This window comes from Poromitra crassiceps, assembly GCF_964638095.1.
Source record: "Poromitra crassiceps genome assembly, chromosome: 5".
NCBI lineage: Eukaryota > Metazoa > Chordata > Actinopteri > Beryciformes > Melamphaidae > Poromitra > Poromitra crassiceps.
This window is the reverse complement of record NC_139642.1, coordinates 49,670,500-49,692,527: the sequence shown is the minus strand read 5'-3', so window position 1 is coordinate 49,692,527 and position 22,028 is coordinate 49,670,500. Positions and strand designations below refer to the sequence as shown.

At 44.2% G+C, this 22,028-nt stretch overlaps 1 protein-coding gene across 1 annotated transcript; it reads right to left on the bottom strand.

Moving 5' to 3' along the window:
* Positions 1-2,321: 2,321 nt before the first annotated feature.
* Positions 2,322-20,580, bottom strand: capn12 (calpain 12). Its single transcript, XM_083636913.1, has 22 exons — positions 20,354-20,580; positions 18,517-18,586; positions 17,147-17,265; positions 13,237-13,370; positions 12,811-12,982; positions 12,620-12,703; positions 12,135-12,220; positions 11,886-11,963; positions 11,603-11,775; positions 10,569-10,819; positions 8,131-8,142; positions 7,924-8,003; positions 7,574-7,696; positions 7,024-7,060; positions 6,856-6,927; positions 6,723-6,768; positions 6,333-6,394; positions 4,669-4,737; positions 4,435-4,513; positions 4,222-4,338; positions 3,145-3,197; positions 2,322-2,902 (listed from the first exon to the last, which is right to left on the bottom strand). Exons 1-22 carry the CDS (start codon positions 20,552-20,554, stop codon positions 2,876-2,878), a joined length of 2,145 nt encoding a protein of 714 aa, XP_083493039.1. The 5' UTR covers positions 20,555-20,580; the 3' UTR covers positions 2,322-2,875.
* Between the last annotated feature and the right edge of the window lie 1,448 nt (positions 20,581-22,028).

Sequence of the window (22,028 nt, the reverse complement as noted above, 5' to 3'; positions counted from 1 at the left end):
CGGGGCTAGGAGAAAAGGGCTATAGCTAGGGATAGGAAGGTCGTAGAGAGTCGGGGTTCGAGGGGTAGGTAGAGGGATGTGGGTGATGGGAGGGGGTGTGGGGTCCAGGAAGAGGGCGGGGCTGGGGAAAAGGAGCCGTAGCTAGGGATAGGAAGGCCGTAGAGTGTTGGGGTTTGAGGGGTGAGTAGCGGGGAGTGTAAGACCATTTGATTGTTGAGGGACCCCCAAACATTGCCTATTCAATGCCATAAGGCTGAATGGCCACACCACTGTGCTGTTGGCTTCAAGGTATTTGTGCTTGTATGAGTCTGGAGAGACATGGATGTAGACTGCAACTTGACTTGTTGGCTGAGGCTTCCTATAGTGACCTACCATTGGACAGACAGATTGTGGAGGTGTGACTACTACCCAGGCCCCGATTTTGATTGGGAGCATGTTTGGGCCTTTGGGCAAACATCAACCCGTAACCCGTAACCACCAGCAAATCTATTTTAATGATGTGTACAGAACTTATCTCACCCCACGTAGGCTTCACAGCATGAAATTGATAAATGACCTGTTTTGTTCTCTATGTACTATGAAAGCCTGACACCTTTATTCACATGATATGGGACTGGGCTCTGGAACAAGGTGGCACTGGCTACTAAACTGACTTATTATCAGTAACAGTGTTGGGGGTAACTCATTACAAAAGTAACCTATTACATGTAATATATTACTTTTAGCAGTACATGTAACTCAGTAATATAACTTATTACCAAATGGATTTCAGTAATATTATACCAGTTACATTCATCAAGTAACACAAGTTACAAATTGAGATTACTTTCAAATGAAAGTAACTAGTAATATGTAGTATATTCCATTTTGAAAGTAACTTGCCCAACACTGATCATCAGTAATGATTCCAATGACTGTTCACAACCTGCCTTGTTGTTGGAGCTCAAATCTCCAAGACTCCAAGAAACATAGTACTAGCTGGCATACTGTAAAGGAACATAGTATTAGCTGACATACTGTAAAGAAACATAGTACGAGCTGGCATAATGTAAAGGAACATAGTATTAGCTGACATACTGTAAAGAAACATAGTACTAGCTGGCATACTGTAAAGAAACGCATACTGTAAAGAAACATAGTACTAGGTGTCATAATGTAAAGAAACATAGTATTAGCTGGCATACTGTAAAGAAACATAGTACTAGCTGGCATACTGTAAAGAAACGCATACTGTAAAGAAACATAGTACTAGGTGTCATACTGTAAAGAAACATAGTATTAGCTGGCATACTAAGAAACATAGTACTAGCTGGCATACTGTAAAGAAACATAGTATCCTACTAGCTGGCATACTGTAAAGAAACATAGTACTAGCTGGCATACTGTAAAGAAACATAGTACTAGCTGGCATACTGTAAAGAAACATAGTACTAGCTGGCATACTGTAAAGAAACATAGTTTTAGCTGGCATACTGTAAAGAAACATAGTATTAGCTGGCATACTGTAACAGCTGCTAAAGAGATGGTTGTGCTGCGCTACGCTGGAAGGGTTTTCTCACTCTCTACCTTACATTTTTGGATGTTATCTACCTAGACTCTGAGATATCAACCGCTAGAATCAATGGAGCTAGTAGTGAGTCTAATTTGAACAGCTGGCAAGATGCTGCTAACTCACTTAAAGACCTCTTAGGGTGAATTTCTTCCCCATTGTTTTTTATGTGTTATAATTGTATATAGGTTCGCCATTGTTTACCTGTGTGTGTGTGTGTGTGTGTGTTTGTGCGCGCACAAGCGAGAATATGTCATGGTGTTGAGAGCATGGGTGGGTGCTCATTTTCTTTCCCTTTAAGGTAAAGGTAAGGCCCCACTGATTGTCACACAATGTGTGAAATTTGTTCTCCACATTTGACCCATCCCCTGGGGGAGCGGTGAGCGGCAGCTGCGCCGCGCTCGGGAATCATATGGTGATCTAACCCCCCAATTCCAACCCTTTGATGCTGAGTGCCAAGCAGGGAGGCAAATGGGTCCCATTTCTATAGTCTTTGGTATGACTCGGCCGGGGATCGAACTCACAACCTCCCAGTCTCAGGGCGGACACTCAGACCACAAGGCCACTGAGCTGGTTGAGCTTTTCGTTGTATTGTATTATTTGTTCATTTGCATTTGGTTTATTTTGTATTTCTGTATTTGGATGTATTTACAGATGGGATGGAATAGTCTGAGTTGTTTTGTTTGATTTTTTATTTCTATTGCAGTAATCGCTTGTCCACGTATGCTTTTGTTGTTCAATAAAAACATTTGGTCATCAAAAAAAGGCTTTTTGATTTGATTTCTTTATTGATCAAAAAACATCAAACAAACAAAATCCAAAGGATAACATGTTAAAGTGAAGCGATGAGATGAAGATGTTAAAAGACAAACATAAAGAGCTAAACAAAAACACAGTCCGCAGAACCAAAAAATACATCACCACAATGTAGAACAAATAAGCAACAACTACCACATCAGGAAAAAAAAAAAGGACAGCTAAAATAACATCATCATTCCCAACAATAAACAAACCACTATAGCTAAAAATCATAAAACTAGACGGCTTTCAATAACAACAATACTTTCACCCATATACATTTCTTTCATTTTGGTCCCTAAATATTCCCCACATTCCCTATAATCAATAGTATAAAATAATATAAGATTAAGTGAAGGGAAACCCAGTAAGCATAGCAAGGTACTAACTGACAGTCAATGGTAGCCTCTAACTTTGGAATAAGGCACACACAGGACTACGGTCTCAAATGTTTTTAGACTCAACGTCCTGCTGTGTGGACAGAGAAATGACTCAGCTGTGGTTTGGAGATGTGTTCACAGACGGCATTCACAGAATCAGGAGCCGCAGCAGCCACTGTGTAGATAGAGAGTAGAGAGAAGATGTTGAGACGTTGAGTCTGTCCTGGACTAAGGTAACCATATAGACGCTTTTCAGGGACTTGTGTTGCGAGGGAACAGTTTGGAACCTAGCTTATGTCCTGTCAGTTATTGTACTAGCAAACACTGCAACAGGAAGTAAGCCGGGAGGACATTTTGAATGTTTATGTTGTCGAGTTGAAAGCGTCTATAAACGAAGTATACTGAACAAATACTCACAGAATCGATCCCTCTGTCCTTCACCTCTTGACTGCTCTCTGCCTCGTACAGAGCTGGGGAGAAAAGAGGGTGAATACTCGGCGCCATGGGAAAAAAGACCCAAATCATTTTTAAGCTTTTAATCTCAATCACTCGACAGGGATTCAGACAATTACAACATCCGTACACAAGCTGAACCCTCAGTAACTCATACGTGAAATTTGATATTCAAGTTGAACATAGAGGTCCTGGCATCTTTCCCCAATTTGAAAAAAAAACAAACACTGCAGCTCGAGCTACAGTGTGTGGACCTTCTTTTATTTTTTCATATTTTCTGATGTTGACTTCTTCTGGCTCTGCACCAGCCTTGAAGGTTGTACGTGACTACTTCATTAATATTCACGTTACCCAAGTTTACTACACCTATCAACGAAAAGCAACTTGATTTTGACTACTTTAAATGTCGGCTAAAGATATAATGGTTTTGCATTTGTGGCGTCTAATTGGTCGAGTTTCAAACTTTGTGGATATGGTCTCTGACCTCAAATGATGTGTCAGTTAATGATGACCATATATATCAGCTTGGCGGGTATATAAAACGTTAAAAATGTACGTATGCCAATCCAATGCAGTAATGCTGCTATGCATCAGATTTAATGCAGTAGATAAAAAAAAATAAAGCATTGGGGAACTACCTTGTTTTCTAGTAGTGAGTGAGTGAGTGAGAAGCAATCAAACTCCATCAGCCTGTTTTAATGTTTGACAGATATGTGACCTTTAGTTACAGCCTTCAGGTTAGTTGCTATATGGTCATGGATACATTTTTGTATCTTATGATTGGTTCCATGGCTCTGTGGAGCAGCTGGGAGGATGTCTGAGTGGACAGGCAGACAGGAGAACACACACACGCATGTAAACAGCCACAACAAACAAAATACATCTCTGCAGATGGGGCATGTCATTATAGTGTGTATAGTGTGTGTATGTGTGTGTGTGTGTGTGTGTGTGTGTGTGTGTGTGTGTGTGTGTGTGTGTGTGTGTGTGTGCGTGTGCGTGTGTGTGTGCATGTGCGTGTGTGTGTATGCATGTGTGTGTTACCAAAGAGCTTGCGCAGCCTGGTGACACACGACACAAAGCTGTAGAAGGGCAGGTGGAGCTCTCCGGATCCAAACCTCTCAAAAAGGAGCTGAATCACCTTGCCGTCGCACTGCAGTCCTGGGACAGAGAGGTGTACGAAAAGGTGTGAAGCCAAACGACAGCGGCGCTCTCGTGTGTGTGTGTGTGTGTGTGTGTGTGCGTGCGTGTGCATACCTGCAGCTTGCAGTGCCTCAGTGAGCTCAAAGGGGCTCATGGTCCCTGAAGAGTCCTCATCAAACTGGATAAAAGTTCTCTGAAAGAGACAGCAATATCAAATGGATAATTAAAAAATAAAATAAAGAATTTAAATGATTAAATTAAATAAATAAGATAAATAAGGACACCATCCTCCCCCCCCCCCCCCCTCCCCACACACACACACACACACACACACACGATGATCTGTACCTCCAGGTTGCGCAGATTACTCAGCGCGGTTCCTGCTTGCTTACGGCTGAGACTAGCACGGCCGTCAGTCTGGCAGCAGAGTTAAGGAAGGACTTCCTAACACCACAGAGGACAGAGAGAGAACGTTAGAAAGTCTGGAAGAGAGCAGCGGGGAGGCAGAGTGAGTCAACCAGAGGTCCGGAGTTCAAGCCCCCATGTCGGCAAGCATCCGCCCTGCTGAAGTGTCCTTGAGCAGGACACCGAACGCCTACCTGACCTCTTCTGAACTGGCAAGTGAAGAGGAATTTCCCTTCCAGAATCAATAGGGTAACGCAGTGTTTCCCAAACTATGGGTCGGGACCCAATTTGGGTCGCGCACCCGTGCGGGGTGGGTCGCCAACTGGTCGTCATGGCAATGACGTTTTTTGTGAGTTTGGGTCCCAGGGAGACACAAAATTGATCTTTTGGGTCCGACTCGGGTTCGAATCCGACCTGTGGTCCTTTTCCACATGTCATCCCCTCTCTCTCTCCCCACCTTTTCTGTCTGCCTACTGTCCTAGGCAAAATGTAAAAAAAATCATATAAAAGAAGAAGAAAAAATAAATCCACCAAATTTGGACTCATGTTGTGACAGTTCACTGGCAATCAGTAGTACATTTTCATATTACTGTATAGCATAATAGTTGTACATTTTAACTGTAATTTTAGTATGACGATGAATTATTTTGCCCTTTTAAACCTGTAAGCTGGTCGGTTCTATAACTTGCACCCATATACATTAAAGGCAAACTCCAAACCTGTTGCTAGTATGAACACACAAAATAGACGATGGATGATGACGATGGAAGAAGTGAAACCAAACCACTGCAACTATAAGCTCAATCTAAACAAGAAGTAGGGGTGGGGGGAAAAATCGATACACCACAGTATCGCGATATTTTGCCTGACGATACTGTATCGATATTTGGACGCCAAGTATCGATATTGCAAAAAAAAAAAAAAATTTTTTTTTTTTTTTTTTGCAGGCCATGCCAGGCCACCGGGCTACTATAAACTTTAGTTCCAAGGCCAGCAGTAAACAAACGGTAGCATATTTTCATTTTGTTTTAACAGTAACAGTTTTGTCATAACAGTAATTTACAAATTCCCTAGTTACTGAATGGGCTGCACAAGATGTTTTGTGTAAGTGAAGTGAAGTTGCAAAAACTACATAAGTACAGTAGTCCACACACACATCCAGTTAAGGTGGACTGTAAGTAGACTGTAACAAACAGTTCAGTTTGTCAGGTGCATGCAACTATGACATGACTTTATGAAAGTTGTTGGTCTGTCTACTTGACAATGTTGCTGCAATAAAATGGTTGAAGTCAGATGTACAGACTGAAAAATTGTTCTTATATAAACCAGATGTTTACAAAGTTTTCCTTTGGGGACATCATTTGCAGTTGAAAAAGTAAGAAATCGCAATATATCGAAATATCGCAATATTCAATATATCGCAATATCGATATATCGCAATATCGAAAATATCGCAGTATCGCAATACTATCGTATCGTGACTCAAGTATCGTTTCAGTATCGTATCGTGGGCATCTGGTGATTCCCACCCCTAACAAGAAGTGTGGAGAGGCACAAAGACGGTGGGAGTTGAGTAACACTGAAGTGTAGCAAGGACAAAAGGATACATCCTCTCCGAAGATGAGCTGTCTGCACGTCCCCAGTGGCAGATGGTAATCTTTCTCCAGCACTGCACGTGGGACAAACACAGCAAGATGCAGAGAGAAAAAAGAACGGTTTAAGTGGGATTAAGCTGAGGAAAAGTGAAGGTGAGGGCAAGCATAGTTACTTTTATTATAAACTCTATCTGCAGCTTTTGTCTAGACAGTTGCTGACCTCTGTTCAGGATCCATTGCTGCAAGCTGGGGGGGGGGGAAACATGCAACTACTTTGCTCCCATCTAGTGGCCATGGTTGGCACTACAGAGTCAAAGATCACTGGCTGTCTTCGCATGATGCAGTGAAGCTCTGACACATTCTCTGCTGTTACTTAAAATATGAAATACTGCCATTTCTAACCTGAGTTGAACAGCTTCATGAGCTCCTTGGCATTCAGCCTGTCATCCTGCCAGAGAGACACAAGAGGTTGGTTTGGATGTTATATCCAAAGGCTTTAGGTGAAGTTTCGGTGAAGGAGCAAAACTGGACTTACTGGGCCGGCCGCATCTTCAAAAGCATTCTGAACTCTCATGTGATCCTCTGGAGTGGCCGGCATTGACATGACCTGTTAGGCACACAAACCAATAAACAAACAAACACATGTTTCTTTGGCAGGCTGCTATTAGCTGCTGGTGTCAATAGATGCGGTCAGTGCACTCACCATGAGGGAGACGGAGGAGCAGGTGAAGTCCTGAGTCCTGGAACACAAGGGCCAGAACATTAGTGTAAATTAATATATTTTTGCTCTGGCTGAAATATAGCTATGGTAATCAGAGTGATTACTATAGTAATGTTCTCAGCTCTTGGCATTATTGAGACTAAAAGTGATTTTTATACATTACTGGATAACGTTGAGAACTAGCTATACGCCGTGTTGGTACAGGATAGTGGAGGCGATTACAGCTGTGTTTGAGCCTTCCGGAGCTGGTGTGTCATGGGTTGAACTCAACAAAACATCTGTGACACACTCAACCCAACATTTAGACTAAGTGGCTGGTGAACAGTCAACAGTGTGATGATCCTGTAGATCAAAGTGTAGCCAGGTGTCCTCTATATACTAATAATTTGTGGGCTAATATACTTTATTCTTTTAATGTCTGCACTGGATGGTTGCAAAGGGTTAATTTTATTGGTAAATAAATAAGAGGAAAACAACATTCAGCTAAGTCTCCTCGCCCTCAGGACGCTTCTCTGTTTTCCCTCCATCCTACCCCAGGGTGTTCCCAGTCTTGGAGAAGATGCGGAGGAAGAAGTCTCCGGGCTTGTTGGGTTTATAGGTGGAGGCCACGATGACGTAGGTACCAGGGTCCAGATGCACTTTCCTATACACACTCCTGCCATGGTGAGCATACACACAAACACATAGAGAGTGTTTCATTATTACAAGCACAAGCTATAGTATAAAGACACATGTGGTAGAAATAGAGTGGAATGTCCGCTTAGTGTTTTTCTGCTCCTAAACTGTTCATATTCTAAACAGATCATTAAATAATTATTAATTATACATTTGGGAGGCGAAAAGCTAACAGCGGTTTCTCTCACGATGAGTAGGCCTCTTTACCTCGTACCCCGATATTTCCCAGAGCGACCCACAGGACGGGTCTTCCTGAAGAAGTCGCGGTCCAGACACAAACCCTGGAGCTGTATGGAGACAGTATATTATTATCATTGATGGGAACTCTGTGAAACCATGAAGTACTGACAATTATATTCAAGATGATTATTATTATATTATTATTTCAGACATGAGAAATTATGAAGTACTCACCTCAGGAGGAACCTGCAGGAGAAGAAAAAAAAGGGTGGGGAAGACACACAAAGACAAGTGGGAATTTATCCAGAACTGGAATGGCAATGAGACTCAATACATTTTACATGGTTCTCATGGGTCCTTGACAGGGGCGGACTGGGATCATACATTCTCAAATACACTACTGCCGCATGCGCTAGGACGTGTCATCAGTGATGTTATCTGGGGTCGTTAGGTGTTTCGGGTCTGTCAACATCATACACCCTCGCCCAGTAGACCCAGCCGAGGCCAATTAAGACCCCGACTCACGTCCCAGAAGCCGCTACGGATCAGCCTTACTACTCTATCTGCAACGTTGCCCGCGGGAGGGGTAAAAGAGAACCCAATCCGCTGCAATAGAGCTAGTGCTACGCCGCAGTATTGGCCCTTCGGTGCATGGAGGATCTAGGCTCTGTGGGTTTCTCCCGGCCGTGCTCCTCCTTCGTCTCACCAGACCCCCCTCATGACAAAGGCAATCCAGAGGCTGAAGGGATGCCTCAAGGACGCCTCAAGAGGGCCTGTGCGCTGCACGTCATTTACCTGCGTCGAGCACCTCGCTCTAGCCTGGAGGACCCCAGGCCGCGCCGATCTTGCGCAGATTTTCAGGAGGCTAATCCGTAGCGTTTGTGGATTTCTCCCTCACGAGAGAGCCAAGATGGGGTGCTAATCCCATCCCGTACCGGGTTGCCGTCTCTCCGGCCGTCAACTGTCTCTCCAGCTCGTCACCAAACTATACTTGGTTGTCACCTAGTCTTTCCTAAGTGTCACTGGCCAGAGGCAAGCCAGGGTTCTACATTCTCAAATACACTACTGCCGCATGCGCTAGGACGTGTCATCAGTGATGTTATCTGGGGTCGTTAGGTGTTTCGGGTCTGTCAACATCATACACCCTCGCCCAGTAGACCCAGCCGAGGCCAATTAAGACCCCGACTCACGTCCCAGAAGCCGCTACGGATCAGCCTTACTACTCTATCTGCAACGTTGCCCGCGGGAGGGGTAAAAGAGAACCCAATCCGCTGCAATAGAGCTAGTGCTACGCCGCAGTATTGGCCCTTCGGTGCATGGAGGATCTAGGCTCTGTGGGTTTCTCCCGGCCGTGCTCCTCCTTCGTCTCACCAGACCCCCCTCATGACAAAGGCAATCCAGAGGCTGAAGGGATGCCTCAAGGACGCCTCAAGAGGGCCTGTGCGCTGCACGTCATTTACCTGCGTCGAGCACCTCGCTCTAGCCTGGAGGACCCCAGGCCGCGCCGATCTTGCGCAGATTTTCAGGAGGCTAATCCGTAGCGTTTGTGGATTTCTCCCTCACGAGAGAGCCAAGATGGGGTGCTAATCCCATCCCGTACCGGGTTGCCGTCTCTCCGGCCGTCAACTGTCTCTCCAGCTCGTCACCAAACTATACTTGGTTGTCACCTAGTCTTTCCTAAGTGTCACTGGCCAGAGGCAAGCCAGGGTTCTACATTCTCAAATACACTACTGCCGCATGCGCTAGGACGTGTCATCAGTGATGTTATCTGGGGTCGTTAGGTGTTTCGGGTCTGTCAACATCATACACCCTCGCCCAGTAGACCCAGCCGAGGCCAATTAAGACCCCGACTCACGTCCCAGAAGCCGCTACGGATCAGCCTTACTACTCTATCTGCAACGTTGCCCGCGGGAGGGGTAAAAGAGAACCCAATCCGCTGCAATAGAGCTAGTGCTACGCCGCAGTATTGGCCCTTCGGTGCATGGAGGATCTAGGCTCTGTGGGTTTCTCCCGGCCGGCATTAGATACCAAGCAGGCCAGGCCGATGCATGCCAGCGTCCGAAGAGCGCCGGCAAAAAAATTGGGCCGTTTGAAGCCCAATTTGGGCCGTTTGAAGCCCAATTTGGGTCGTTTGAAGCTAGATTTGGGCCGTTTGAAGCCCAATTTGGGCCGTTTGAAGCCCAATTTGGGCCGAGTCCAATTTTACAATAAGATGCACCCACTATAACCCTGAATAAAGTAATAAAACCACTAGTAAACCAGTAGGCAGCGCCTGGCCTGCTGTTCAGTGAGTGACCTGACTGCGGGCACCAATTTTTTTTTTTTTTTTTTTTTTATAATAATAATGCCGGCTTCACCGGCAGGCCGCAGTTCAAGTGATATTTTGAATAGGTTTAACACAGCACAGTTGAAAAGTGTTCACACCTTCACACATTCAAGTCTCTCTTTTTAATTGTTGTCTGTGAGCTTCTGTAAAGCCTGCTAGTTCTCGTTGTGAAAGATCCTCAGTGTTGCAACAGTAATTAACCTTGATCCTCTCAAACTATGCAGCCATGTTGGGTCCTAGAAGTTGAGGGAATTGGGTCTGGGCTGGAAAGTCCTTGAATTTTATGTTGAAGGTGTGGAAACCCTGATTTCAGTTTTATATCGTTTTTATATAAGCCTTGTCTCACCCTGTAGATGTGGAACCCCATATAGAGGAAGTGGACCTTGTTCTTCTGCCTCCTGTCCTTCTGTAGGAGCTCCACCAGCACTGTGCACTGTTTCCCTTTCTCCCTCTGCCTCACTGCTATCTTCTTCTCCTCTGGGGTCATGTCCTCCTCATCATCGTCGTCATCATCATCATCCTCGTCATCGTCGTCCTCTTCTATTTGGTCCTGCTTTGTAAGAACCAACTCAAACTGGGGGTTCTTCCAGAATGATCCTGAGAGAAAAATGATTTATCTCTACAATTATCCAAGTAGGGAGTGTACACATGATTGCTTGATGGAATGGGAGGAATCATTTATTTCACAATCAGATTCAATGCTCGATATGGGGTTCATTATTCCATACAACCTCAAGAGTGTGCAGAATTATATTTATTTCTGAGACACAAATCATTCTGGTGATGACATTGGCTTGCGAAAATGTCAATAACAATTTGGACTAAATTTTGGGGACAAAAAGTAGGCTAACCTTTATTTTATTTTTATTTTTTTCGTATTCCGCTAATTTTTGCATCGTTAGTCCATACGGTAAAACATTTAGCTAGGATGCGTATTCCACACCCCCCTCCCCCCATATCCTTAGAGCTCATTTCTGTCCCAGAGTACAACAAATACTCACTCTCTTACTGTTAGAAGACTTACTGAAGTTATAAAAAAAATGGAACAATATTATATGAATAAAAATGTTCACACTTTTACACTGAGGCTATTTTTGTCCTCCAACAGTAAGAGTATGCATATTATTATATAATATTAAGAGTGTACTTCAAAATGTCATTGCAAAGTGCAAATAATATCATTTTAATTGAGAGCTTGTGAAATCGTGATGGGCAAGTCATCGTTATTTGTGATTACTACAGCAGAATAAAGTGTAGATAATATTGTGATTCATTTCTTCTGCCACACGATACGCACGATTTTTGGATTGTGATATATAGAATTCAGACATATTATTGTCCCGTCCCTCGTGATGCTCAAACACAAACACATCAACATACGGTGATATCTGCGGCTGCCGCCAGCGGAGCTTCCTGGCACCCAGCGGCCTTCGTGGTCACTGATGGTCCAGGCGGTTGCCGAGGTGGGTGCGTTCCCCACTTCCATGGCGTCGGGGTTCACACTGCACAGCTCCACCGTGTCAAACAGTCTGCTGAAGTCCTCACAACTGATCCTGATGGAGACAGTCACACACGGCGCGTCTGAGCTGTGCTTTGATATGGGAACTAGATGCTAGATGTTACAGTGGGGGCATCATGGTGTGTTTCTGCATCTGTTACGCACCAGAACTCTCCATCTACTCTTTTTTTCAGCTCGATCCTTTCCTTCTCAGCTGCTTCCACATCATCCCAGTCTTTACTCCTATGATTACACACATAGGCAACATCTGGGACCGTTCTGTGCTCTGCAATGAAATTGGTCTCTTGCACACGCGCGCATGCATGCGCGCACACACACACACACACACACACACACACACACACACACACACGCAGGCACACGCGCGCACACACACACAGGCAGGTTCCTCACGTGTCACTCCAGGGTCCGCGGTATTCGTGATGGCCCCAGGGGTTCCTCACCCTCAGCAACAAAGTCTCTCCTGATGCCTTCTTCACCTGAAATGTAAACAGAGACAAAGCTGCTCCAAGACTCATTTAAAAAAATGTTTTGCCTGTTCTCATACTTTTATATTCTATAACCAACATTTTGTCAAAATGGGGAACTGGGTGCGATGAGGTGAAATAAAATGCAATTAGATCAATTGAGATAAGCTGAAAAGAGATGAGATTATCTTAGATTCGATTCGATTTGATGAAACTTGAATGATCCTTTGTGGGGTAATTGTTGGACATTGCAGCAACAGAGAATAGGCTCGTTGATACATCATATTGAAAATAATGCAAGGTAAGACATCAAAAGAACATAATGAGGGTAATACAACAAATAAACAGTAGATTTTTAGTGCCACACAGTCACAGTGTTGTTGTTGTTGTTGTTGTTGTTGTGATACTGGCCTTGTCACTGTCAGTCATGGCGTAAGCATGGCCCTTAATCAACCCGTCTCCTGTCTCTTGACTCCCCTCAGAGACGGACTTGGCCTGTGAAAACAAGGACCGAAAGTCAGATGCATCTATAGCAGTGTCCCCCTGTGTGTGCGTTTGAAAGTCTGAACATGTGATTGTGTATTTATTTGTGTCCCCTCTACCTGGATGAAGCAGCTGAGCAGGGTGCCGCGGGACAGGGCAGCCGTCAGAGACCTCCAGAGGACCCGCGGGGTGTGAGAGGACACAGGCAGGGAGTACGCTATGCCTCCGGTGAAATCCTCCATCCCCTCTGAAATGAGACCCCCCTTCAGGCTCGCATAGGATCCAATTAGCCTAGACAGCAGCAACAGGTGAGACAAACAGGTGAGAGAGATATCCCGAGTCGCTTATTTTCGTGTCTGAAATTGTTGGCAGGCACTCACACGGAGATATAATCGTAAATCAACACACACACACACACACACACACACACACACACACACACACACATACACACACACACACACACACACACACACACACACACGCAGGAGTGGGTGATCCCAGGCATTACCACCCAGAAGCATATGGTGGTAGTGGCAACTGACTTGGCATAGGCCTTCTCCACCAGGGCACTCCAGTACTCGTTGCGGGTGTGAGAGTAGCTGAAGAGCAGACGGCCTTGGCGCACTGGCAGCCTGTCATCCACAACCACTTCCACCCACTCACCATACTGCCAGAACTGCACAGCGATACAGAGGGAGAGGGAGAACGCAGAAAAGAAAGGCGATGTCAGGTAAAAATAGTGGAAAGAGTGGAAAGAATCCAGAGGGAAGTGGGGGAAGATAATGAGGAGAGAAGCAGAGTGTAAAGAGAATGAATATACCATGAGAGAGAGAGACAGAGAGAGAGAGAGAGAGAGAGAGAGAGAGAGAACATTTGAATTTATTGAAAGCATAGCCCCTTGAGATATAGCATCTCATTTTCGAGGGGCTCCTATAGACACAACATTGTAAAACGCAAACCGAAACAAAACAGCACTAGCCTACAACAACATGCATTACAAATACACAGATACAGACAACTCGCTCGCCCTCTCTCCCACCCCCAGCCACACCCCCACACCCTCGCTATTATCCAAGAAAAATTGGTTACAATGACACAGATCATAAATCAATGTTTGTTGTGTTTGTCTTGGGGGATCTGTTTCACAATGCTAAAGGCATTCTTACTCAAATAAATGCAGATCCGTGAAAACAAAAGAAAGAATGCAACCCGACACTGAGAGCGAGGGGAATTATGGGCTGAAAAGAAACAAGACTGAATAACACGACACAGTCGAGCTCATATCTTACATCCACATCAAACATCAACAAGAGACAAAAATGTGCAGAGCGGTAAAAGAGTGTGAATCAAAGACATGTCAGTTGCTGCGATCTGGCAGAGAAAACCCTCCGGCGTGTGAGACCAAGAGTAAAATAAACCTGCTGATCTGAAACACACTCTCTTGTCTGACTCCATCTCTCCAACAGCCAGCCACCTGAGGCCGTTAGGGACTCGTGACTGGAGGTGTGTGCTGTACTGCTGGCTGTGTGGACTCGTGACTGGAGGTGTGTGCTGTACTGCTGGCTGTGTGCACACGACAGGTCCACACTGGCCCTCCGTAGAGAGCCAAAGTCATGCCCGCTTACGGGTTAGGCATACGCACCAAGAGAGTTCATCCGCCATTTCGTAAAATGCTTATAAAAATAGTTTCACGTAGTCAAACCAAATAAAACGATTCAGCTATATTTAGAAACAGGGGAGATCATAGAACATTTCACTGGGACCAAAACGTTAAAAAGAAATATATATATATAACTTTTTTCAATGTTTTTGTTTTGTTTTGTTTAGAGTGAATTCTATGGTCTCTCCTGATTCTGAATCGTTTGGTTTGACGAAGTAAAAAAATAAAAAAAATAAGCATGTTACGAAATATACAGTATATGGGTAAATAAATGGCGGATGAAATCTCTTAATTGGGGTGCATGCTGAAGCAGGAAGTGACGTCGACTTTGGCTCCTTGTAGCTGCAGCTGCCTGTGTGTCCCAAGGGTAGCGGCTACCTGCCTGTCTGAACTGCTCTCCCATCAAAGCACTGAGCCTATTCCCCCCTGCCCACATGTTGAGTCATGTCACATGTCACATGCTCTCTAAAGTCTCCGTGCTGTCGGTCCCAGGCTCCGGGGCAAATCATTCATCACTAAGTGAAAAGCGTAAAGCTGGATACGACATTGCTGTTTGTTTGGTTTTACAAGATTGATATGTGTAATCATGTGATTTCTCTTTTAATTGCGCCCTGTAGGGAGACAGGCACCCTGCTGCCAACTTGACATTACAATCAACTTCTCCTTTATTCCCATTAGCTTCCGCATGGTGCTAGGGGTCCACACTTTAATTAATGAATAATACATAAAATAATAAAATAATAAATAATAATAATAAATCTTAACAAGGGTTAAGAGTAAACAGCCATTTAGTCAACATAGTCCGGTTTATGACACAAAAGGAGGTGTCTCAAATACTCAAATAAGATGAAGATGACACCTCAAGAGCAAAAAAGGATGACCAAAAACATCAATGGTGGAATACTAACTAGGCCTATTATTGGCTGGAAATGCAAATCAGTTTCTGCATCAATGATATTTTTTGGAAGAATCTATCTGTCACTCCATCGCTTCTGGATGAGATTCTCTAGCTACTTGATAAAGTGCTATGTTCAGTTTGCATTCTGCGTCTGTACATAATATGAGACCACCCTGGAGCCAGTGGCGTGCCGTCCATTAGGCGAACTAGGCAAATGCTAAGGGCGCTTGAGCCGTTAGGGGCGCCAGAGAGGGTAAAAAAAATAAAAAAAATAAAAATTTATTTTTTATTTTTTTAGAAATACTTTTTCATGATAATAGGCCTACTATTATTTTACAATAGTAGACAAAAAATAAGCACAACAACATCTTAAGTTCTTAAGTCTTTAAATAATAGTGAAATCATTTTTCTAATTCTGGCTTTCTGGCTGCCTGGGCTGCAGCACTTTCACCATGGTCCCTAATCCATACCACCCCACCCCCTGCGCGGCCGCGCCCCCTTTTACCTGCTCGGAGCTTTTTCCCAGAGTGGGGGGGGGGGGGCAAGGGAGCTGGAAGGTGGGTGCTGAGGGTGCTGCAGCACCCACTGGTGGCAAGAAATGGGATTTTCAAAATTGTTGGATTTGGCTGTCTTGTGTTTATACCACCAACAAAATGCATTAAAAAACAGTTTGTGCTTCCCAGCTCTGATCTTATTTAATATGCTCTCTCTTCAAAAGTGTTTGATTTTCATCATAATCTGGTTTTCCATAATAATAATAATAAGTTCAGTGTTTATGCCTGTGTTGCTGTCTGTTGTAGTGTAAAACGACTAAAGGGAGAGCAGGTGCTTATATGAAAGTGAGTGAGAAAAGGAGAAGATACTGAATAATGACATCACAACAGTATAATCCTAATGTTAATTTAAAATTAAATATTCTTCTAAATATGGATTAAAGTCCAAAAAACATCAAATTTTCTTCGCCGCTGCCCTTGCGGGCAGCACCGAGAGTCCCTTCCTTACAGCACCCCTTCCTAAAAGTACTTCCAGCGCCACTGGGGAAGGGCGATTCTGAGCCTGCACTACAGTGTTGGAATTCGCTGCGATATAATTTTTATTATATTTTCTTTGGGGGAGGGGGGGGCACCAGCACAAATCTTGCCTAGGGCACCAACTTGGTCAGGCACGCCACTGCCTGGAGCGATGGCGCTGGATGAGTTGATACCTGTTGGATCTCATTACCTTCTTCATATGCCAGGACTCACAATAGCTAAATAAATACGGTAGGTAGGAATCTTGTCAAAAATGGTTTCAATAACAAACTCAAAAGCTGATCAGATAAAAGATGATTGGCTTCAGTGAATCAGTCCTTTGTTAATGAACGACCAAAGGTGAGTTGTGATGCAGTTGGGTGGCAGAGGACGGTGTGGAGGCAGCAGACAACAGTTGAGTCTGAGCTGAGGATGTGAATGGTGAATTCAATCATAAGAGGAAGAGTGTGTGTGTTTGTGTGCGCCCGTGTGTGTGTGTGTGTGTGTGTGTGTGTGTGTGTGTGTGTGTGTGTGTGTGTGTGTGTGTGTGTGCGTGTGTGTGTGTGTGTGTGTGTGTGTCTGTGTGTGTATATGTAATTTTGTGTTGGTCAGGGGCATACTAGCAATGAGTGTCAGCTGGCTGAGTGGTTCTGGGGGAAGCGGAGGGGTTTACTGTAATTAGTTATTTCTCCAATTAGAATCAGGAGAGGGAGTGGGAGGCTGCTTGTAAATCTAGTTGTAATAACACCGAACAGTAGATGTCTGTCTGCCTGTCTGTCTGTCTGTCTGTCTGTCTGTCTGTCTGTCTGTCTGTCTGTCTGTCTATCTATCTATGTATCTATCTGTCTGTCTGCCTGTCTGTCTATCTATCTGTAACCCCTTACCCTAAAATGGAAGATTCCTGCGTAGGATTGGGAGAGGCTTTGTTTGGGCGGCACCACCTTGACAAAGAGTTTGGGGTGCATGGTGAGGCAGGACAGGGCAGCCAGCAGCCAGCAGTTTCCTGGTGGGCAGTGGAAACTCTCATCAAATACTCTTTTGCACAACAATGAATAGTGTGAAAGCATATATCTCTCGCACACATGCAAGCACACGCACACGCACACACACACACATAAACACACACACACACACACACACACACACACACACACACACACACACACACACACACAACACACTTTATTCACATTCCTGTCCAACAGTAAACATTTGTTCCATGTAGAAAAATTCACAGTATGTGTTGCCGCTGACAAAATCATGGAAATCAGATCCAGGCCCGTTTTTAATGAAAACATAAAACAGAGACAGATGGGAGGAGGAGATGCATACCGATCATCACCAACACTAACACATATTCACACTGTGCACTGCTGCTGACACAGGCATCCATCCCAAACTCCCAGAGGAGAGTCACTGTCATGCACGCGGGCTTCCAGTTCACCGCAAATGCAAAACAGACAGAACTACAGTCACAGCATAGAACTACAGTCACAGCATGATCTGTGCTGAGGCCTGGATGTGGATGCGTATGGACCCCCTGCTGTTCCTCCCTGGTTTGGGTGGCAGAGTCCACAGAGTGTCACCCCCCCCCCCCCCCCCCCCCCCCCCCTCACTGGGCGTTTGAAGTGGTGCCCCCCGGTGGCGGTGTGGCATACATGTCCCGGTGTGGGGTGGTTGGGTACACTGTCATCGAACATCAGAAAGATGAAAGCCCACCAGCTGAGCTGATGGACTGGCTCAGCTTGGGTCATGTGGATTGACCTTTTCTGCTGATGTTACGCAAAACGCTTGTTGAGACAATGCAGACAAACCAGTCTTGTCTCACAGACCTTTTGGCGCATAGCAGGTTCATCCCTCACTCGCTGGAAAAGGAAAGCTAAGACGACGTGGACAGCAGACGTAGATTTAAATTCAATGAAGTGACATTCAATGACATGAAATGAATGGCTCCAACCCTGACATGGTAACCATCACAGATGTCCCTGTCTGTTCAGTCAAATCTATGTCCTACCATCATCAATGGCGTTCATGAAGTGAATTGAGAAAGCATGGTCAATTCAATTGGAATTGCACTCGGCTCTAAAGAGAAAACAAAATGTGACATTTTCATGGAAATAAATGTAACCTCCTGAAATTCCAATTCTGTTTCCATTCTTTTTCAAATTCAAAATCCTCTGCTCAATTGGAGCTGAGTAGATGAATGAATTGAGACAAACCCTTGATGGTGTTGAGGTGTTTCTCTCAGACTCACCCAGCTGGCCCTGGCAGATATCAGTGGTCCCGGTTGTGCCTTCCACAAACACAGCGTTGGTACTGATCTCCTGCAGAAACGCAGCGGGAGGAAGACAGCATGAGGACACAATCTGTTGTTCCCCTATTTATACACAGTCAAACTGACCATGTGTCACTCTGAAAGCATTAAAATGTATAAAACACTGCCACTGACAAGTGTATTGCTCTATTCTCTTCATGTATCAATGGATGCATGTCTATCATAATAGTAGTAGTATATAATATAGTCGCATATTATTGTATATAGTAGTAGTTGTATGTGATTTAATGTTAACAGGTCAGTGATGTTAACTCTCAAAAACATCCGTTTAGACGTGTTTATCTCTGTTCTGTTACACAGTGGCTCCTTTTCTTTTGAGGGAAATGCTCCAGGCAACAAGTCCCTCTTATGTGAGCGACACCTGGGTAACATCTGGCTCCCAGCAGACAGATGTTCAGAAATTCCTTTTCAGATTTTCATGTTTCACGTTTGCCCTGATTTATGGAAACAGATATTTTTACATCACATTCTGTATAAAATATAAGTTTGTGCATGTAGATGACATTTGCAATATTTAGGGTGCCCAAAAATATGACCTACATATCTGGATATAGCCTATAGCATAAATTATGTTCTTCATAGGCTATAAAAGCTTGCAAGAATAGGATATCTCATGACATATATTATAAGTTTATTAGGCTACAGAATCAGAATCATTACATTGATGGTCATATAGGAACCTTAATGCACACGTATTGGGAATGTATTGATGTAGCGTCTTTTTGGAGTCAGGTGGCCTCCACACTATCAGATGTGACGGGAACTGTAATTCCATGCTCACCAAGAGCTATGCTTTTAAATGACTTCCAATTTTCATATTCTGGAAAACGTGTGGCGTTAGCAGGTTTGACAGCAGCCAAAAAGATGCTGGCTCTTCGCTGGCAACCTCCTCACACACTTACTCGCACACAATGGTTGAACTTGTATCTTGATATAATTGTTATTGAGCTATATCTGTGGCCAGGATGCATGGTGCAACTGAGAGCACTATCATACAATGGGCTGATGCATATACCGTAATAAGATAAAAGAGATAAGAGGGTGAGGTATTTGTTTACTTTTGCTTATTAATATAATGCTTTAACAACCTATTATTTGATATAAATATGCTGCTTCTGTAACAGTCCGTATATATTTGATGATTTATATTTTGTATTGTGGAAGAATTGTTGGATGACTCATGCATGGAATAGGTGAAATAGGCGTTTAGGCATTTCTAGGTAAAGTGGTCAACAACAAGGTCCCTGAGGGACGATTAGCTAGGTGGTGTGGTTTCCTTTCATTGTGTGAAATTGGGCTTTGCGTGCAAAGCTGCCTATAAATGCTCATGTGTGGTTATAATTAAACAGATTCATATCTTCACAGCGACTGAGAGGTTGTCCTATTTATTTCGACATATTCATATAGAATTATCCACGACAGTATCAAACTAACAGGTAAATGTCTCAGGAGATCGGGGGGTGGGGGGGTCGCCACAGGGAGGTTGTGAGGTCAAACCTGCATGATATGCCTGTGTGTCTTCATGCCCACACATGTATGTATCTACATATACTTATATAATGCATGTTAATGTCTTGCTCCCCTGAAAGAAAAGAAAAACAATATTTGATCACAAAAAAAAGAATCATTACATGGCTGGCAGAATGAATACAATGCCACTGATTAGCATGCACATCACATGGAAACGCCCCATCCAACATCTGGACAACAATTAAGTTACAGTCAAACTTAAAGTTGCATTAATTTGCATAGCTACCTTGGGTCGCAGCCACTTGATCGCCATGTTGGGGTCTGGGTGTTCGTTCATACCGATGGAGTTCTGCTCAGCTGCAAAGTGCGGGTCAGAAAACAACAAACCAGATTTGAGACACTCATCCCGGAGAGTCTTGAAGTCCTGGTCCTTGAATTTGATCGGTTTTCCAATGGAGCCGAGAGCTGCTTCCCCCTCAGTCTGCATGTTGTCAACTTGTCAGTGAATATCAGTCCTCCTGCATTCAGGGATCAGGGTGCAAAATGACTGATTTGTATGAACCCAGTGCTTAAATACAGTTAAAGCACACACCCACCGCTGCGGTGACAGCCACTCGGAGCGCCTCCTCTGCCCGGGCAGGTATGCAGTGCGCCGGGGGCTTTGATGAGCTAAAGTCGGGGTAATAATGACACGGCCGGATACCTGGCGCCAAGGGCTGCACTTTGACCCTTCAAATGTATGGTACGTCACACCACCACGTACCATCATCAAGTGACGGCACGGTGACGGCAGGGATGGACAACGTTACACTAGTCGTTTATTATGGAAAGCAACACTGGCAGAATTAGGGTGCGTGGGAAAATGCGTGTGTGTGCGTGTGTGTGTGAGACACTGTGTGTGTATGTGTGTGTGTGTGTGTGTGTGTGTGTGTGTGTGTGTGTGTGTGTGTGTGTGCGCGTGTGCGTGCGTGCGTGTGTTTGTGCGTGTGTGTGTGTGTGTGTGTGTGTGTGTGAGAGAGAGAGAGAGAGACTACGCTATATATATAGGCCTACTGCTGGCTGGTAGCCTATAGAATAACAACCAGATAATTCACGTTTTTATTATTTATTTATTTATTACAAAAGTATTACTACAACTAACTAATTGCCTCATCATTGAACATGTTACACAGATCGACGAGTGAATGGGAGGGCTCAAATTTCAAAGGAAACCCCCTAAAACCGGCGCTAGGTGGCAGTCTACTCCAGATTATGGCAATTGTTGACAGAGCTTTGAATGCATACTACAAAAACTATAGCCTACATGGATTAAAGTCTAGGCTACACATAATGAAGAGGGAGGCATCTTGAAAATGTCCTTTGTTGCATGTCTCTTCAACTCACCCATCCGTAACAAAACAATCACTAGCCTATAACATTGTCTATGATGGCACCCAATATGCCTAATGAGTTTAATGGGACTTTACCATAGTTTATGATATTCTCTCTCTCTCATAATTATAATATCCCTATAAGGAATATAGTTTTCCAGTGATTTTTTTTTGTTCTTATTGTATCCTTCTATTAGCCTAAGATTATTATAGTTAGTAGTTATTCAGAATGCGTGATAATTGCATCCTAAATATGACAAAAGGTTTGTCAGCCATGGCTGGGCCTATAGCTATTCTGAAGTGGACAGCCAATTATTTTCAACCCCCCCCCCTATCATTCATCCCAGGTGAATATCCATCTGTAATAAACTGTCCTCTAGCGCCCCTCCAGCGCGTCTCAAGTCGTTTCTCCATCACACGCCTGATTACACTTTTAAGAAGGCCGGGGCTAAACAAACACAAAGAATAGCGACACAGATCTGTATAAAGGCGGCCATTTAACTCCATTCACAAGTTCTCCATTATCACCGTATGGTATTTGAGGCCGGGTAACAAAGGTCAGAGGCCCCCCCCCCCTCACGCAGACACTCC

Excerpts from the sequence above, each read along its gene's own strand:
- capn12 (XM_083636913.1), bottom strand. The coding sequence starts at position 20,554 with ATGCAGACTGAGGGGGAAGCAGCTCTCGGCTCCATTGGAAAACCGATC. Across the intron at positions 12,704-12,810 it reads TGCTCAGCTGCTTCATCCAG|GCCAAGTCCGTCTCTGAGGG; the intron begins GTAGAGGGGACA and ends TTGTTTTCACAG. Across the intron at positions 7,697-7,923 it reads GGGAAATATCGGGGTACGAG|GAGTGTGTATAGGAAAGTGC; the intron begins GTAAAGAGGCCT and ends TCACCATGGCAG.